Source organism: Pleuronectes platessa, chromosome 18, assembly GCF_947347685.1.
Source record: "Pleuronectes platessa chromosome 18, fPlePla1.1, whole genome shotgun sequence".
NCBI lineage: Eukaryota > Metazoa > Chordata > Actinopteri > Pleuronectiformes > Pleuronectidae > Pleuronectes > Pleuronectes platessa.
This window is the reverse complement of record NC_070643.1, coordinates 16,377,441-16,397,930: the sequence shown is the minus strand read 5'-3', so window position 1 is coordinate 16,397,930 and position 20,490 is coordinate 16,377,441. Positions and strand designations below refer to the sequence as shown.

Below are 20,490 nucleotides of genomic sequence, written 5' to 3'. Positions count from 1 at the left end.
GCTCCTTATTCTCACTTATCACCTTTTCTCGACATGGAGCGTTTCCTAACCCCCACTCATTTTATCTGCCCCATAACAAATGACCATATCTTCAACCTGTCTCAACTATGCACCGATTCCAAAATCACACTTGATTCGTCCACCTCCTCCGTCCTGTCTGTCCCATGAATGACTCGGTCCGATTATGCTGATTAGTCACTGTGTGACATTGAGTAAGTCATTTATATAACTCCACTGTCTGCAAGGTCATCGGCTAGATTAGACCAGCTAACATGATGGGATCACTCGGTGGATTAGGTCACCTGGCATGCTAGCAATAACAACGCAAGATCAACCTGTTTGGTTTTGCAACAAATAGCAATGAGTCTTCATTTAGTTGAAGGATACAGTAAAAAAAAAAAAAACGTGACTAAAATTTAAAAAGGAGACAGTTTAAAGTTAGATATTAATGTTAGCTTAGCATGCTAAAGAAAGCAGTAGAAAACACAAAGAATATTTGTATTATGCTTAATAAATGTCGCTAAAGCTACCAAACGGTAAAACAAGATGGTATTTTGTAATTAACTGACGTTAAAGTAGTGAGTTGTAGCGTAAGAGTAAATTAAATCCTGCCATACTCTTTGAATAACGCGTGAACATGAAAGCTACTATTCAGCGCTACATTTGAAGAGCAGTTCAGTTGGTCCATTTTTACAAAGATGATCTGTGGCTGCTTACAACTGCTTCACAAATGATTTGGAAAACGATGACCGATAGAGTTTTGAGCAGTGCTCTCGTATGGTCATGCATGAGTCACGAGAAAGGTTTTTGTTTGGACCTGTGATTGGTTCTTACATTAACACGCTCTGTAGTGGTGTGCAAATTATAATATCACGTGCAGTTTCAAAGGAAAGGGACGCTTAGCCGAGGAACTCGAATGAAATATAGACACTAATACAGTTGGCCAAGGCTTCCAGCCAGAGAATATGAATGAACAGAGGGGCACTTCCTCTTGGATTGTAGTAATCTCCTTTAGTAAAGCCAAGAAGGCCTTCAAAGCAGGATAACACTGTTGCAGCGCTGCCGAACCAGGACAGTGTTTCAGTAGCACGTTGCTGCTTCTGCAGGTACAAATATAAACAGACTAGTAATAAACAAGACTAATCATGAAAATTAAACCTTTGGTTCGGTTTCAGATCGTGCTGCTCCTGATACCCAAACCGACTAGTGTGGTTAGACGTGAAGAGAGAGAAACCCTCCCTACTGTCCTTGCTGTGTATAAGGAGCGGTTGAATCTTCATTAGTCTTTCAGATGTATCTTCAGTGAACACCATGATACTTGAACCTTTTGTTTTCTGTCACTTAGAGCTCAGTTCTGAGAAAGCTTGTTATGTAATGTACCACGTTCCAAACAAAGAACTACTTAAAATGCCATCTGCACTCATCACCCCCTCCTCGTTTCATTTTCTCCTTTCAAAGTCCTTTCATTTCTTTTAATCCCTTTTTCTATCACGGGATCATTCATTCCCTTTTATCTCACTTAGCTACATTGAGTATTATATGACCCTCCTACTGAGGGTGACGAAGAACACAGTGTATATAGAGAGGACATGATAAATAAATCAAAAGGACTAAACTCTATACTCGTGTGTGACAACTAAAGGTGGGACCAGATCTTAAATGCTCTAAGAACTTATGTCATGATCTGTAGACTCTCTTTAGACTGTGGATGATTCTTGCAGAGGGGATGAAAGAGTTTAGAGATATTTGAGTCTGTCATTTAGGTTTGAGCTCCTCGTTTTCTCTTTGCTGTTCAGAGTCTGTTCTATTTCATGTGCTTTCCTCCATGTTTGTTGGTTTTGCATTCATGCAAACTTCAATCCGGCTTCAAACTTCTGTGGAAGAATGCAAAGCACTTTTCCATTGCATTAAAATGCATTAAACAACAGAGCATAATATAAAATGATCTACGTTTCTCATTGTCACATGATATTGCTGACATGGTTATATCACTCGGTCTTGATCATCAGTGAGAACTACACCACACCTTTTTGAATTGCTGAACACACCAGACTTGTGGGCAGTGATCCAGAGGTTAAGACCCAGGCTAACAAAAATAAATGGATGTACTGAAAACAGGTGCCTTGCTAGTTTATGTTAAAGCAAGTAAAGAAATATAGGAATAATGCTACATTTGAGATGATAGATGGAAAGACAACCACAAGGACAGGAAACGCTGAGGTAAACGACAGTATAGGATCAATACAATAGTCAGTACCGACTGGCCCAGACTTAAACAGACTGGGACCAACTTGCTTAACGAAAATGTAGATAAAATACAAATCAGCCAGACAACTACAACCTGTGTCCCTATAGAAAAGCCCTGTGTCCTAGTGTGAGTGGCTGCAGCCAGCATTTCAGAGACGGAACAGAAAAGAGCTACAGAAAGAAGACCTTGTAAGGCAGAAGTTTCTTTCCTTTCTCTAGGTTGGGCAAATATGGGCTCCTTGACCAGACTATCTGCTGTGCAAACACATGCACGCACATTCCCTCTCTGACCCCAGTGTTGGGGGTTTGCACACACACAATGGTTTCACTTATGGCCAGCCAGCCCGCCGGCTTATCAGCTACCGAGCTAATTCTAGTAGCTGAAGTCAGTCCCCAGCATACAGAGCTTTAACCAGATCGGGGGGGTTGATGCAAAACCTACCTCAGTGGCAATGTTGGTTATGATGAAAAAGATGGTACAGGCAAATCGAGCGGGTTTGACGTGAATAACAACTGTTTGTCACCCAGAGCTTCTGTGTGACAATGTCCCTGACGACACTGTTACAGTGGTGTTTTATGCAGTAATGGTTTTAGGCCACAAGGGACATCTTTGTTGCCTTTGCCGCCAATGGCCACTGGGACAAATTGGCAACATAGCTGTCTAGCCAGGTTTTATCTATGCATTGCAATGCATCCTAAGGGATCATCAGGTTACAATGGGAATACACCAATCATTCCATAGGTTTTCAAACTGAACTATTCTCAGCCTCAACTCCCTACAGCTCTGTTTAGGCTCGGTCAGTGCAATGTTTGTTTTTACAACCCTTACATTTTTATGATACCGGTTATTAGCATTGTTTCCAGCTACAGTAGGCAATTATATTTAACAAATAAGATTTGATAAATCAACTAAATAATTATTGTCCCTAAGTGGCTGGAGAGGAGCTAAAAAGAGAGATATGATTGTACTAAAATCTTACAAGAAGGGCAACATGAAAAAAGCCTAACGTTGATGAAATGATGTCAGTATTGTTTCCTCACAACACACTTGGTGCTGAATGCACTGTGACAGTCAACTAAGTTGTTTAACGTTGGCTGTAATCTGAACGGATCTACTGACTTTTATCATTTATCAGGCACAGTGATGAAGCTTGACAGCATTATCATGTTTGAGATCGAGGCACAACTGTGTGCAACCCACTACATAATTCACTTGGATGGAAAACAATCCTCTGTATCCTCTGACGAATTAGCCTGACCCAAAAAAGGGGCAGACTTGATAGGATCAACTATCCATATCAGTGATGAATCTCATCGAGACACCAAATTCAGCAGCCTGTCTGCTTTGGTTTCATCTATTTCAGTTGAATAATCTGTAGCAGTTGTACCTCTCATCAGTTCCAGAATCCTAAGAGGAGCTCAGACATGTCCTGATGTAACAAAATAGCTTAGGACAGCTAAATCAGGGCTAAAATTAGAATAAAATAGAAAAAACAGAAACTCCCCTTCTCCGATACTGCCATAAAAACCTCAAATTTGGTCATGATAGTTCGGTAAAAGCTTAATTTTCGGGGAGACTAAAATCTGTAATTTAGATATTAAGATTATGAATTAAACATGAATCTCTTTTACTTCCAAAATCTGACCAATCTTAGAATTGTCCATTGGAATCGTGTCTCTCAAAGTCTGGTTCCCTGGGGTAGCTCATCCTTGGGGAGCCTGCCAGAAATCTCTGGCCACAGAGCGACCTGCCACTCATGTCGACTTGGTTATGTAAGCTAAGAGATCCCTCGACATCGCTGAGGGGGAAGGTGAGATCTGAATAGAAAAGAACGCCGATGGGGGGGAGGGGGTGGGGTAATTCCAAGGAAAGTGACTTTAAATTATAAATAAGGTTACTGCTGCTTCAGCCTTTAATCTCCCTCTTACTCCTGCCATTTCTCACTCTCCTCGTCTTCCGCTCGTTCTTTTCTTCCTTCCTCTCCTCCTTTTCACTCCTCAAACCCTTTCTGTATGGGCTCCAGTGTATTCCAGATAAAATTGGACTTGGCATACTCTCAAAGACTGTCAATGATGATGCTGGGTGTAAATGACAGTACGCGCTGTGCATCTGGAGGTCAGTGTGTGTGTGCGTGTGTGTGTGTGTGTGTGTGTGTGTGGTGAATCACAGTTCAAACTCATTAATCTCCTGCATGACAGATCCAGTGGAAGTCCATCTCAGGAGGTGGGACATTTTTAGTGCCAAGGTGTCTTCCTCTATTCCGGAACAACATCAGGACTAAATAGACTCCTTGTTCCCGCACCCACAAATTAGTTTACAGCTTCTGTTCATTCTGAATATGACTCTTTGTTTCTATTGGTATGGATGCAATGATTCTCCTGACTGAGAATCATTAGTTTGGTTCTCTTTCTTTTGGCACTGAACACTCGACTAATGCGTTTTATTAAAATAGATTTCTTCTGTGCTAATCTTTTCTTACATGTGATGCAACTGGATTTTTTATGTAAATACATAAATATGTGCTTTTTCTTCCAATCAATGTTGTCAATACTGTTGATTTGGTGATGCATTCAGTGACACGTAGCACCTATTGCATCCCTTCCCCCTAGTTATGGTTAGTAGTGTTAAGGAAAGGGGATGTTGCACCTTGTTAAGCCCTATGAGACGAATTGTGATTTGTGAATATGGCTTATACAGATAACATTTGATCGATTGAATGTTTGTGTTTGTGGATTCTTTACTCACCAATCTGCAGCAGCACGGGCGTCACCAGCGCCGTCTCCATGGCGTAGCAGAACTCCCGGCCGAACATCACAGCCCCGTGCATCAACCATCTTTTCATGGGGATGCCTTCTATCGATTCTTCGCTCGCCACCTCCTCCCCACCACCACCGGTTCCTCCCCCGCCTCCTCCCGATCCATCCGTCTTGCCTCCTGCTCCTCCTTTATCCTCTTCCAATCCCGATGCAGAGGAGTTTTTGGCGTTGACACCGCCAACCAGAGATCCGACCTGCATAGCGTCAGCCTCTGTGTTCTGAGGAGGCATGGCGGTAAGCATGCACGCAACAAGAAAACAAGCGCACCCCTTGAAAAATCGGAGAACTACCAAAGAAAAAACAACTACTTCCACAAACTACTTTGTGGATCAAGGTTGTAGTTACTCTAAATACTAGTAATGACTTCCTGGAAGTAACTTAATTACAATCTTTACATGCTACAACTCGCCTGTCGTTGTAACTTGCTAGTTATTACCTATTAAAGGTTTTGGTGAAGTGATCAAGTGCTAATACCACAAGAATAACAGATAATGTCCGAGCAATCTAAGTCATGAAATCTATCTGAAATTAAAAAAGAAACTTATCAACACACCTAACACAATTCTCAATTTCCTGATCTGCTAAAATACAGAAAACAAGAGTCAATCAGCAATCATTTGTCCTAAGTTGTCCAAAAACACTTCAAATCCAAGGCGTTTTTTTTTTTTTAAATCCTCCTCTTGCCGCCTTGTTATCTCCACTAAGAAAATCACCAAAAAAAAAAAAGCTTTCAAAAATCCCCCAAAATAAAGGAAGCAGCAGAATTTTCACAGGTAGAGTGTGCGGTACATTCCAAGCGGGAGTTTGTGCGTCCGCTTCTTTGTGAGTGTGATGTCAGGTGAGAGCATGCCTTGCAAACACTGTGAGCTTCAATCAGTATGTTGGTATGTCAGTGTTTTCATGCCTGTTTGTGTATGCCAGTGGTGCGTTTGTGTATGCGTGTCTGTGGTGTATGTGTGTGTGTGTGTGCGTGTGATGGGTGTGTTTATGGCTTTTTTGTCATTGAGGTTGTCTCCCTCTTTTTTGTTTTCCTTTTTTTCTTACTGTCTATTACAAGCAGTAAAAATCCATATTGAAGACCATTCAGTGAGTTCCAGAGTCATTTTGTGTATTAAGGGCTGGATGACGGAGTGGGTGGGGGCGCGGGGGGAGGGGGCAGGAGGAGGGCAGGCAGCGATGGTAGGCGGAGCTCCTCTGAAAATCCCCATCGATTGGCTGATCAATCTGGAGGAAGACCGCGGCACCGGAAGGCAACGAGGAGGTGAGGAGAGTCCCATTGGTCAGGAGGAGATTGGAGTTGGATGAGAAGAGAGGGAGAAAAGAAAAAGAACATGAATGAGTCACACAACTTTCACTTTAAAAGATGTGTTGTATATAAACAAGGCAATTCTGCAATATTCCTGCAATGCAAGTTTCTCAGGTGTTAACAGAAACATACTAGATGCCGAGTTAGTTAAGCTGCTTTCAGACATGCACTGAACTCTGGACTTCTCCTGAAGTTTTTTCCGAAGGGGGATTTATGTGAGAACTCAAATGTCAGACTCAGTTGCCCCAGGAACTTTTCCTGCCAGCCCCCTTACAAAATGTCCGCTAAATGCCAAGTTGAGCCCATGTGAGGCTAGAGCAGGAAAATGTCCGGAAAGTTCACAGCAAAGGAGCGGGCATGTCAATGTCGTTTCTCATATGGGGCGGAGGCAAAGCGCTCGCCTGAATGTTCCACTTCCTAATGTTGTGAGCGGGTCTGACCCTGGTAAACTCCTGCTGTGTTCCTCAAACTTGAAAGGAAAAGTTCTGAAAAAATGTCCAGACCAAAGTCTCAGGACATTTTCCTGGGTTCATATCTAAAAACGGGTTTAGTGTGTATCAGTGGGCACAAGAAGAGGCAGAAAAAAGTAGTTCAGGTACAAGATGTTCTGGTCCTGGGTAGGTGACGCACATTAACGCTGGAAACAAATTGGAATTGCCAACTGGGAGTCAGAGGGTATAGGGTCAGTGTTCTTCCCTTAATTGCTCTAATGCTGCTGTAGGAAGATCTGCATTCCAGGGCAGCTGCCAGCCTGTGACTTTTCTGTGTTTTTCATGAGAGTGAATGTATTTAAAAACGTATAAAGCTTCCTGTATTAAACTCTTACTTTTCTACATTCAATGCCTTCTCCTAGCACTGTACCTGTACTTGCACGTACACATCTGAAGCTTAACCCTGAACTCAAATACAATTGAGGTAAAATACTCAACAGAACAAGGTTTATGCTGAGAAATCAATTGTCCTAGTGAAAACCTCTGAACGTTATGCACATATATAATCTTGTTGATTTCAGGGTTTGTTAATATTATTTTAGGGTTATTCATTTCTAGAAATAGCTTCTCTTTCTAGAAACTCAAGGATATTTGTGCCATAAACAAAATACCAGTCACCCTAAGTGCAAAAACCTTATGAGGTTAGTAACTAACAGGGAAAAGGACATTCAACACCAAAGCCCAGGTCCTGGCACCATCAGAATAAGAGAGAAAATGTGAAGGATGAAAGAAAGCACTTGTGTTTTATGAAGTGAAACGTTTTACAAACTGAGCTTCTGTTTCAAACAGAGGGCTTGTCTGTGGTGGGAAGAAATGAGAGAAATGTAGACAGGAGTACAAGTAGTGAAGCCCTTTGGGGACTAACACGCCTCCTTGAGTGAGAGAGTAAAACACTCTGCATGGATGTTCGATACCATTTCCCACAGAGTTGAATTCCAAAGTGCGTTTGTTTTTGCGTGCAGCGGGGCCGCTGGATTATAACCCATGGCGACGCCACATTTCGTCACACCCAGCGTGCACTAATGCTTGCCACGTGAACGACACAAACACACACACACACTAAAAACAGCGCTAAGACCCTCATCAAGCCTCTTAGGGAAAGGCAAAGGGAAGAAAACTAAATGAGAGAAAAAGGGAGGAAGGAGAGGAGTCGGGAAAGAAGGGAGGTAAGGAAGGATGGAGGTCAGGTTGGAACAGGTGGAGAGTGTGAGGAAGTCAGCCATGGAGGGAGGGGATAGTTTGAAGAGGAAGAGAAGGAAAGATGACAAATGGAAGTACAGAGGTCAAACATATTTGTTTCTTTTCCTGGTTCTCATTCTCTTTCACTCCTCTCCTCCTGCAATGCTCTTACAAGTCTCCATTAACATTTAGGATACACATGATATTCCCACAAGATTTAATGGTTTCTATCTTGAACCATGTTCCGTCCTTCCACCAAGTTTGAAGATAATCGATCAGGAGTTTTTGCGTCATGCTGCTGACCAACAAAATAACCAACCAACAAACAAACAGACAGAGGTGAACATATAACTTTGTGAGCCAGGGGGCTTCCAACCATAACATACTGTGGGTAACTTCACAGACAATATATAAACAAATGTGGAAGTTGTGTAAACATCTTATAAGGATCACCTTCTGGTAGTGTTTTTTTGCATTAAATAGTTCAGAATATCACATTGCAGAAACCTTTGTTCAAATAACAGCTAATTGCATCCAGCAAACATACATGTTTAAAGAAAACCCAGGGGCATGTTTGTTGGAGTTTGACAGCCAAACGTAAACCTTCCGTTGGCTGCACCTTACTCCAACAACTTCAGAGTCTCGTCCTCTGTTTCCTCTTTGACCCAATTAGATTTTCTGGTGTCTGTAACCACCAAGATTTTCCAAGAAACCTTTGGGTGGCACCACTGGTGTTGTGTTAAAAATCTGTTCTGTCATTACCACACATTTACTGAAGAAAATGCAGCTTCATTTTTACACTTCATAGTGATGGGCAATGGTTGGCGTAGTCTTTGAGTACTGGACAACTTTACATATAGCATTGTTGGCATCATAGATCAAGTGTGTTGCGCTTTGGACGTGGCTCATATTTGTAGAAGTGGAAAAGCCATGAGACCAATGAGTCAGAAGAGTCATCAAAAAACAAATAAATGTAAAAAGGTTCGCATCAAGGTTTAGACTGAAATGAAAAAGAAGCTAAATCCTTCTGTAAACCTGAGGATCGATTTGTTTAAACTACTCCGACCGTGAAAGGAGTTTGAGGCTGTTTTGAAAGATAATAGAGCTAAAGGATAACCCACCAGCTTTGAGTGCTTGGATTCAGATCTAAATGGATGCAATTAATGAACAATTCAGTGATTTTAAGACTAAAAAACAAGTCAAATTAAACAAACAATACCAAAAAAAAGTATCTGTGCTTTAATCCATTCACACCCCTTGTTCTCTCAGCTTACAGCACTATCTGACCTGCATCTTTCATTCTCAGTCCTATATAACACACCCAGACACAAACACAAGGGTTGTGTGTTATCTGATCATACCTTCTGTACATTTGCAGCACCAGTCAGCTGTACCATCGTCTCTGTGTGTTAATGCAAAGTGTGTGTGTCTGTAACATGAGCTCAGCTGGTATAGGATTACGTCTCAGCCTTTCTGGGAGACAACATAAACAAAATACAGTCTCACGTGAGAGAGAAAGCGAGGGGTAAGGTAAAGAAAAGATGGATTACATGGGGCTGGAGCAGAGTGAATGGAGGGGAAAGACAGGGAAGATGACAAAAAAGTAGGAAGTAGGGAGGAGGAAGGTGAGGAGTAGCATGAATGACTGGGATGGAAGGAGTGAAAAACGACTTTGGAAAACTATACTGTCACAAACAGGACAGAGACAACAAGGTGAAGGCACCGAAGACGAGAGGAAAACAAGAATGAGAGCGAGTCAAACAAGATGCCTGTAAAGTTCAAGGTCTGAGACATATTAAGAGTTGGCCGTCTCCTGTGACTCGCAGAACAACATAGACTAACAACACGTCAGCCTGGTCTATTTCAGTGCGCGTTTATTCTGGTGCCACAGACCAGATTGCCTGTGACACGGGCATGAAATCAGGGCTCAGCTCAGTTGCTCTCACTTCATCTATTTCTCTGCCACCTCTTCTTCTTCTCCTTCAGCGTGTCCATGCAGGTCAGAGAACAGACGGCCTTGTTTCTGCTGCAGGTCTCATGTGTGAAACGAGCAGTGAAAAATGCTTAACTTGCTCTGGATGCTCTCGTGAACACCCTGTTGACATTAACCATTTCTCGAGGCTACTGATCGTAGAACAACTTGGGCTGATTAAAAAGTTTTGGCTCAGCTCGTCTCATCAGCCATTTAAAGATCACGCTCATATTCAGGTTCAGTGGGTTATTAATTGAAAAAGGTTTCATGCCCTTATGTTTAGATTCAGAAATGCATCACTTTCCTCATCCTGTTCACTGCTGTAGATTCTGTTTTTAGCCTCTGTGACACTAGCTCATCTCCGTTTAAAAGACCTGCTGGACCACTCTGTTGTAGGTTTCGAGAAATGTTGTCGTATGCTTCACCTGGCTTTTTTGAAAGGGGCTGTCCAGACTAAGTGCTAGGCTCACATTATGCAAATGTGAGGCATTTTGCCTGTTACATCACAATGTCCTGGAAGTATCGACAACTGGCGAGGCATTAAAAGAGCTTCAGGAGAAGTAGTTTCTCCCTTCGGTGCTTTTATGGACTTCGGGCTTTTACCTTCGTAGGTAATTTACATACACAATTCCTATAAAACACACTAAAGACGACAATAAAAAAAGCTGCATATGACTTTTTTAAAGCAAAGAAATCTGGGTTTGTCCAATGGCGTATTTGTGAATCACAGGAATCACCGCCAAATATAAACCCCAAATGAACCATGAAGATAGAGCAGATATTTTCACACCAGAAGCACAAATGAGGGGGAGAGTAAATTAATGTGATTTTATGAACTGCTGCTGGGAGCGATGATCTCCACTCTGTAAAACCCTCTAATAACCATCACAGCCAGTTCAATTCAGTTCAATCTGCTCCCGGTGAAACAAGAAGAACAAGAGTCTACATCATTACAACAACTGATACTTTGTGTAGGGTCAACACACATATCTCTGACTGTATGTGATCTAAGACTGCAATATATTCATGATTGCTCATGACGTTACCACTGCTGGAACTTTTCCAATCCTTTTTCTGTGTGCTACTGTTTCTCTGGAGTCCCGGGCACTATCTGATCAGGCTGAACCTAGACAAGAGATAGTGTGTCACACACCAGCGAGGCACGTGAACACACCACGGACATGACAAACAACACAGCCATGACCCGTAGAGGTGGATATAAATTACAAGGCTGAGGACCTTATAGGATCTAGTTCACATATTGATGGATGCCTACGGACTTTTATGCATTTGTGTGTGTCTGTGTATGTGTGTGTAAGTAAAGGACGAAAAGAGTGAGACAGTATCTTAAAATAAAAGAGGATTTTGTTACGGAGACCCAATGACCTGATTTGGTGCTTTATTGGGTTAAAATGTGGTATTTGTCCCATTGATCACCGATGAAACCCAAGAAAACCCTTAAGGTAGAGGACATGGATTCACTTCAGAGGCAGATAAGATGGGGGAAATAACATAATCTGATTTTATAAAGTGCTGCTGGGAGCGATAAGATGTTCCTCAGTGTGTGTGAAACCCTCTATTAATGATCAAGGCCAGTTCATTTCAGTTCAGTCATCTCCTGGTGTAACAAGAAGCTGCTTTTCCTTCGCTCATGATGAGTCTGCGATATTGCAACGCCTGGTACTGTGTGTGTGTGTGTGTGTAGAAGTATTTTTGTCCGGATGGCAACAGTGAAGCAAATGACGGGTGGACAGCGTGTGTTTGTGTATGTGTGTGTCACAGATGTGTCTTCCTGGGTCTTCATCTGTCTGGCTGGAACCACAGAGACTCTCGTGTCTTTGGTCACACTCTCTCTCCCCTTTTTCACATTTGGGACGAGCAGGAGACAGTATTAGGACGTCTGCACCCACAGAGCAGAAACATGTAAACACACAGGCTGCTCTGCAAAGCCGCACTTTCACACAAACACTTTCACACAGTTGATAGTACTTCCATGAAAAATAAGCATATTCCCAGCTGCTGGGAAGCAGATGGCAGAGATAAGCGGAGAGGGGGGGGGGAGAGAGAGAGAGGTAAACAGGGACTGGATATGTGCATTATGGTGCAGTGCTGCTGCAGTGCAGAGAGTGCAGGGTGGGGGGTGCACATGTGAATCAACGTGCACCAGCATCATAGACAAATCCCTTACTCATAACACAGGGCTTATATCAGTATATAGGCTGGTATGAGATGTGACGTAACATACCTGCTGTTCACATACGTGCACTCCCCCCAACACACTGGTCAACTTTCTCCCTGGAAATACTTGATTCTGTTTCATGCAGATCATGTTTGATTTCCATGAGGAAGTAGATACGTCAATATTATTCAAGAGTAATCCCAGTAAATCAAAAAAGGACTGGTCCGATTTACAATCACTTGATGTTATTAAGATCATATTCACGAGCAGCAGGCGGGAAAAAAGTTAATGTCAAGTATTTGTCATGTTTTCTCTATTCAGCTAATCTGGTTTCCTGTAACTGCTACAAAGATGTAATGATAAAAGTAGCTACATTAACTTATTTGCAATAGACAACATGGCTACAAGCTGAGCAGCGATGGTAACCTCTCTGGGAAAACACATGAACGCCTCATATTCAATAACAAACATGTCTTCCAAACAATTTTTGTGCATTCCAAAATTTGTGAAGGCCAATATCGGGTTCAACAACGTCAACAGAAATACTAGCTTGTACGCCACACGTGCTCAGATGACGTGTGTGACCAAGATGGCCTGCAACGTGAGGCAAGGATAAGGCAAGATATTCAAGGTTCCAAGTCTTTGTCACATGCACAGAGCAAAACATGCAGTGGAATGAAAGAGATGCTCAGTTACTGTGCAAGAGTATGACAGGTGGAAGATAAACTGGTGTCAAATAGACATAAATAAAAAACTACTGGTGCAATATGGGATTGATGTGTGCAAATCTGACCACACATCTTAATCGTATCAAATCCACCAGCTAAAATGACCTGGTGCGCAGGTTAAAGTGACAGTGGCAGAAACAAACATGCAGTACGTGCTCAGTATTGCCGAAGTGGTAATGTATGTGTGGACGTTTGTTACATTAAGACGTGTGTGTTGAGGACCTGAGGACACGGCTTTGGCCATGTCTGCCTGACGTCAGAAGTCTAAACAGTCCATTGTCGGGGGGGTGAAGTGTCTCCTCATGGGGTTTCTGGGCTCTCACGCTCATGGTGTAGGGGTCTGGGTGCTGCATGCGTTTAGCTGAACGCACCAACACCGACACCAGGCGGGGAGGCTGCCTGTTGGGAAACTCCACAGCCTTGAGAGAGGTTGAATCCTTGAACTTCTACAGCTGTTGGAAGTAGAATCTGTCTGGATTTTTACCTCCACCAAGGATGTTATGTTTCCCGTATCTTGGTTGGTCAGCAGGGTTATGCAAAATCTACTAAATGTATTTCCATAAACCTTGGTGGAAGGGGACATAGGCCTAAAGAGAACGCACTCAAAATTTGCGCAGATCGAGATAAAGTGGAGAGTCAAGGAATTGGAAGTTTTGCCCAATTTCAAAGGGGAATAATAAATGACTCTTGAAGAAGAGTCCAGGGGAGGTTCTCAGTGCTGGATAGGACAAGATATTTGAAGTGGAGCCTCTCCACAGGTTGATCTTTGGTGGGTTGAACCAGTTGACTTGTCCACCACCTTCCCCTTCTGCTGATGCTCAGAGCCAGGTTGTTGGTCTGGCAGCACTTTGTCTACCTGGTTCAAGTTAGATTATTCGTTGTGGTGGAGCAGTCAGTGGCTTTGCAGTATAGATAAGAATCTTTTGAAATTCCCAATTCTTACTTCATTTTTTTGTGTACTTACATTTAAGTACCAGTATTAAAGTAAGTATTTTACTGTACTGATTAATTTGCTTCAATTACAAGTTCAGAATTTAGTTCAGCTAAAGAAATCTGGTAAATGTTGGGAACCTTAATCCTGAACTTAACTCTGAACTTGTACTTCATCAAACTCTCAGGAGACTTTCTGACAAACTTAGACTAAAGTTGCTGGTGGTAAAAGGTCCTGAAGGCCAAGAGTCACAAACTGGGGCACAGGTCTATTTTGAGGGGTTTCAGAAACACAGGTTCAAGGAATATGTCAAAACAAAGTAACACGAGCCACATTTTACATTTTACAGAAAAATATCAGTTAACTAGTCTTGAATTATAATAACTTACATTGTGTGCTATTAGATCATATTATTATGTTTTTTTAACAATGACCCATCAAAACCTGACACAAAATTAAGTAACATGTTCTCTTTTGCTCAGTCCAGTTTTCAAAAGCAGGGTTTGCGTGCAAATCCTCTGCATTTTAAAAGAGTTATGCAAACTAGGAAACTAGGAAACTGGCTTGCAAGTTTCCTTTTGCGTGTGCTGAAGTAGCACAAAGTCAAAAAGACGACCAGAGCTTTATAAAAACACTGATATCCACAGTTTCTAACACAGTTATTGGTTTTTAAACCACAAAGACAGTGTTTTAATCCTTCAGGCCTGCCGATCTGTGCATGTCTAGACAGCTGATGTCAATGTGTGTCTCGTATCTCATATCTCATAAACATAGTGTTATGTTTATGTAATATACTCACCCGAGGATATTTTTTTCATGAGTAGCCTGAAGACAAATGATCACAGTTCACAGACCCCTGAAGTAATAATCTGTTTTAACTCCTCCAAGTCTGAAAGTTTGAAGCAGGATACTGTGATGTTTTGACAAGCTGCTGACAGCAGCCTTGGCCTAGTTCTACACCGGAGTCACGTTGCTAGCTGTGTGTGGCACTCGCCACATAACCACACAGACACAGGCGGAAATTGACCCGAACCCTATCTGTGCCCCCTCTGACTACAGTTACGCCCCCCACCCAACATCACATTACAGCTACACCCAGTTGCATCCCTTCTTTCTGACCTCGAGGGGGGGGCCTGCCCTCTTTTGGAGGGACTGGGTGTGTATGTATTTGTATGCATGTGTGCAAGTGTTTATGTGTGTTTGTGGGTGTGTACCCTATCCTTTACAGTCCCCTGAGGCCTCTACCCAAAGGGCAGCTGCACGCCAACCAGGAGACAGAAAGAAAAACATGACCACAAAAAAGAGCATAGGAGGCAATGGTATAGATCTGCTTTATGTATCTCAGTATTTGTGCATGTGTGTGTGTGTGTGTGTGTGTGTGTGTGTGTGTGTGTGTAGCCAAGACAGACACTACAGCTTCACCTCACTGATCAACACAAAATGACAAACCTGGACAGGCCTCTGAATCGGTTCTAACCTCACTGAGGACACACTAATTTTGGGGCCATTATTGTAGCAAAACTATTACTATAAGTGAGTCTCGCAATCAGTCTGTGTTTAATGAGATTTGTGAATGTGTACAGATATCTTCAAAACTGTATTTAGAATATGTGTGTGTTATAGGATTTGAAAATGTGAAAGAAAACATTTTCAAATATATATTCAGATTTGAAAGAATATTTATTTATATCTGCAAATGTGTAGACAAATCCGTAATTGCATACATGCTAAACACACATTTGCAGATCCCTGTACACCTTCACAAATCTCATCAAACACAGACGGATTGAGACTCTCATGTGTCAATAGATCTGCTACGATAATGGCCCCATAACCAACCACTCCCGTTCCTTCATACCGTCTTAGCAGGTTAATAACAAAACCCTGATGTGCCAGTACGAAACCTCCTCATCACAGCGGCACGTTGCCACTGAGCCAAGATAATTAACACTGCCTGCACAGACCAGTTCAGGAATGCTAAGGACCTTAAAGATGGCAACCCTGATCATACATCTAATGGAATATTCCAATGCACAGCGAATACAACGCACACATGCACGCACACACACCTTCTACGTGCACGCGTTTGTTGCTGATAAAGGCCAACTGAAATCAGCAACAACAAACTGCAGCGCCTCAAAAACACGCTCTAGTTGTCAACATGCAAGTCAAATAGCCCCAATCTGTCAAACAGCTTTGTACAAATACATGTTATAATTATAACGCAAAAAAACTTGCTCTGCAGCAGTGATGATACGTTACAGAAATAACTCTTGATACTGTTGCCAGAGCAACTTTTTTGATGAACTTTTTGCCGCAGCATTGCTCGCTGCCGCTTTAATCACAGATGAACTTCTTGTTCTCTATAATCTCCTGTTGTCTAGCTGCTGAAAACAACCCTCTGCCTCCTATTATTAATAAAACAATGCTATTATATGAGAAGTTAAAACCAAGATTAAAGTCAAGTTTTCCTCCTTTTTCTGTTCCTTCTCCTTCATGTTGTTTTTCTATCCGATCAGGGCGGGAACCAAAAAACTGGTTTGGGCTGAGGACAAACCAGACTGCGTCAAACTGTTTTACCAAATCTGTAAACAAGTTCTGCAGGATAAAAACGAACAGAGTCTATTTGAAAATGAGAGTCATGACAGGAGATGTGTCTGATGACTCCATGTCATCCATCTGTATCTGTATGTGGAATGCACATCTCTAGAGCTGTTCATCTTATCCACTTCACACTTGGCCTGTGTAATGTTTAGGGCCCAAGGAGGTGCTGTGTTGAATTTGGTGGGATTTGGACACACGATACGATTAATATCAATACAATTTAAAGAAATAGGCGACTGGCCCTCGGTCGCAGCGGCGGCTGAGACGCATCAACTAAAGTGAACGACAACAGCATATTCACCACAACAGCAACAACAACAAATCCAGTTCGGGGTTGTGTGTACAGAGTCGAGCTTCACTGAACTTTGAATCAACAGGTGAACAGTTCTTTGTGCAGAATTAGAGTTTTGAGTCCTGCATCTTTTGTGTCTTTGTTGTTTCAAAGTCTGTCTGTGATAACTTTGCTTTTATTATGAATTCTGTTGAACCCTCTTTATTCTATGGCTGTTGAGAAATCTGCTCTAAAGTTTATATCTGTGTGTGTGTGTGTGTGTGTGTGTGTGTGTGTGTGTGTGTGATTACCCTGAGTGCAGCACTACTAAAAGTGTTAACGACTTTACTGGCTCACAGCCAGATATCTTCTCTCCTCTTTCAACCTCGATACCTGACTACTTGTCTGTGTGTACAGCCTCTGAGCCTCAGCCTATGTGACATCACATGTTCACATCCAGAACAGTTATTATTAGTCAACAGAAGGTCATAATACTTGAGTAAATGCCAAAGATCCATCAGTTCCAGCTCCTCAAATGTGGAGATTCGATATTATTCTTAACATTAAAAACATCTAATGCAGAAATGAGAATGAGAACAGCGCTCTCTTCACAACGAAGACTCGTTATGTTCCAGCTCAGGGCCCGCCATCTCCGTGAGCACTGAGGAGAGCGAAGGCTGGGACGGTCTGCTCTACTGAGGATTTGCTATTTACATCACCAGCTTGTCCTGCTTCGACAGTTCCATCGTTAGCTACCTTAATCGGCTGCACTTGCTGCTGTTCAGCCACCCAGATAGCTAGCTCATTAACTTTGTCAACGATGCTCAATCAATCCTGGGATAGGTCGGCCCGGGAAGGTTCCACCCGTTGGATCCTTCGTTGCTCGGGAATGGAAGGAGGAATTTGTCATCTGCATTTGAAGGAGCCTCTTCAGTTGCGCTGCTGTGACTCAGATCAGTCATCAAAATGTTTTCACTTGTCACATGTGTATACTTTAATGCACGATACAACTCACTGCACTTTGTAGAGACTACAGGTCAGAACTGGATGTGGTGCGTGCTTTTGCCAACAAAGATGCAAAAGGCAGCCAAGTTCCACAAGGCGAAGTGGATCTGACTCGCTGCTCTCTGGCATCAGCTCTGTGGTGAGCTCATTGCAGAGCAGGACAACAGTTTGTCTGGGGCCTTCTTTTTCTGTTCGGGATGACTCAGTGAAGATGGGAACACTGATTGGCGGAGACCCAAAAAATGCTTGAAGAGTGAAATGTCATTACCTGATTTCAAAGTGCAGGATGAAATGACTTTGGTAAAAACTTTTAGGATAGAAACTTCAATGAAGTGCTGCAGGTGGTCCTAAGAACATTTGGCTCAAAGTGTCAGAACACAACTTGCCGATGGGAGTATTAAAATGAACCACAGGCAGGGGCGGCCAAACAGCTCCGGAGTGTGGTTAAGCTAAATTTGTTCAAGATTTTCATGCTATCTAATTTGAGACTCATTGTGCCCTGAAGGAAATCTAACCTTCACCATAACATTCGGTGCATTTTGTCGTTAACTGTGATCGGATACATTGGAGAAATATCTTTACATGCTCAAAAGGCTTTAAGAGATAATCTGAATTAGCATCCGGCCGAGATAAAAGAGAAGCAGGCTGCCGGTCCACATCTCCACAAGACTGGAGAAAGAAATAAGTTATTAGGCCTGACGACTCCTTTGTCAAGTATCTGCATTGTGTTTTTTTTCATTGTGTGAGGACAAGATCTGGCTCATGCTGGTGCTGCCTGTGTCCGTCTGGCTGTGTTTGCACTTTGGAGGACGAGAACATTCTTCACACTTCAACTGATTTATAAGCAGGATTTCGCACCACCACAAGCTTCTGAGAAACACCAGCTCAGTGTTCTGCGCTGACTGCAGCAGGTACAAGAGGGTAGGAACGTTTGATTTAGGACAGTTGTTGTCTATATCAAGAACAGGGACCACAGGGGACCTTTAGTACATTTAGCCGTGGAGGACTGGGAGGAATGAAAAGATTCCAGTTGAAACAAGGAAGTGGATTCAGTTTTTTTTTATTTGACAAAAGAGGTATTATCAAATAGTTTTCCCCATTCACTTTGGTAATTTAACACAGTATTTGTTTGAAGCGTATAGCAAGCCTCTTTCACACTAACAGCTTCGTCTCTAAATTCCAATAGATTATTTTTATGTTCCCATGACTTTTAAAAATTAACTAAAACAATCTTACCACAAGGTCCATTGAGTGGCTATTACGTAGCTTTCATTTTGCTTCACACAACCGTCCTAAGGAGACGCACTTCGCCCAGTGATCAGGCTGCAGAAGCTCTTTGTTAAAGTGTCTTTGCTAGTTTCAGGTAATTCTCCCAACCAACGCCCACATCGTTTAAATTGCAAATGCACTTGCACCAGAGTGCCTATTAGCCCATTGTTTTTAAAGTGAGGTGTGGTGCCTGTGCATACCTCTGTGTTACCCTGCTTACAATCCAACAAACAAATGCTGATGAAACCTCGTCTCCTTGGCGGAGGTAATAAAGAGACCGCTACCCTTTCGCTCCATGCACACAGCACGAGGACCCTTTGGGCTTTTGTCTAGAAGCAATCAAAAGTGGACTTGAACACACCCTGAATGCATTGGCACCTTTCGCTTTAGATCTTTAAATCACTTAAATAGAGTCACACATGTACAAATGTAATATTTTCTAAGCGGCATAAACTTTTCTTTGAATTTGAGATTCCATTTTAATTCCTCTCCTTAGAAATGTCAGTATTTGATGAAAGAACAACAACCATGTCTGCTGAGGAAGATCGACTTAAGGCACCTTCACAGATACTAAATGGGCCTTATGGTTATTTTATGAGCGACTGATTCCAGAGTCAATAACACATTTTTCAGTTTGAGCCACTACGTGATAAAAATGTCATGCATCTTTGCACACACACACACACACACACACTGATTTCTTTGATTGTGAGTGATGGGTTTAACCAGCAGGAACCAAATACAAGCTCAAGATACGAGTGAAAATTGAAACCAAAACAGGGAAGAACAAAGGGTAAAACAATTTTGGAGGAGAAACAAGTGAGAAACAAAGAGGAGGGACGACAGGAGAGCAAGCAAACAGAGTGGAAAGTTGTTTGTATTATTGACAATCTCTCTCACTGCTGTGTGTGTGTGTGTGTTTGTTTGTGACTGTGTGTGTGTGTCCGTCCTCTCACTCAAAGCCAGGGCTAAATAGAGTACTGCCATCTGATATTGACTTTGATAACCGTCCTCCACCACTAGAAAACAACCAGCCACACATGCAGCTGTGCTGCTGATCCACACACACGCACATTCTCGCTGGCCTGTAGATTCCCGTCAACATTGATCTATTGCACTGCAGAGCAATCAATATCAGTCCTCCATTATCACTACTATCTGTGTTTCCTAGAAATACTGTCACTTTCTCCTGATCTCTGTGATCTGAGGCAGAAGTTCAGAGAGAATGAAACAATTAGGAGCCTACAGTTAAACAACTGTTGGGAAAGTGAGCACCTACCAGTCTTTAGAACAGCCGTGCAGGATCTTTACACAAATCACATCTCAAAATGTTTGTTGCATCCGAAAAAACTTTTAAAAAATGCGAACCGGCCAGTTTTCCCTCAGCTGCCGAATACTGTGTCTCCAACAAGCTTCTAACAACACAACAGCATTTATAGCTGCAACAAGTGTGTCTGTGTGTGTAAGATCTGGTGGAGATAAGGGCTGCTA

At 42.4% G+C, this 20,490-nt stretch overlaps 1 protein-coding gene across 2 annotated transcripts in view; it reads right to left on the bottom strand.

Annotated features, from left to right (window-relative positions):
* LOC128461209 (solute carrier family 45 member 4) overlaps nucleotides 1-20,490 on the bottom strand; it is a 48,636-nt gene that overhangs the window by 24,672 nt on the left and 3,474 nt on the right. For both annotated transcript variants that reach the window (XM_053446028.1, XM_053446027.1), the window contains exon 3: nucleotides 4,994-6,288. In XM_053446028.1, coding sequence (XP_053302003.1) covers nucleotides 4,994-5,306 — 313 coding nt within the window. In that variant the 5' untranslated portion in view covers nucleotides 5,307-6,288. The remainder of the gene's footprint in view (nucleotides 1-4,993; nucleotides 6,289-20,490) is intronic.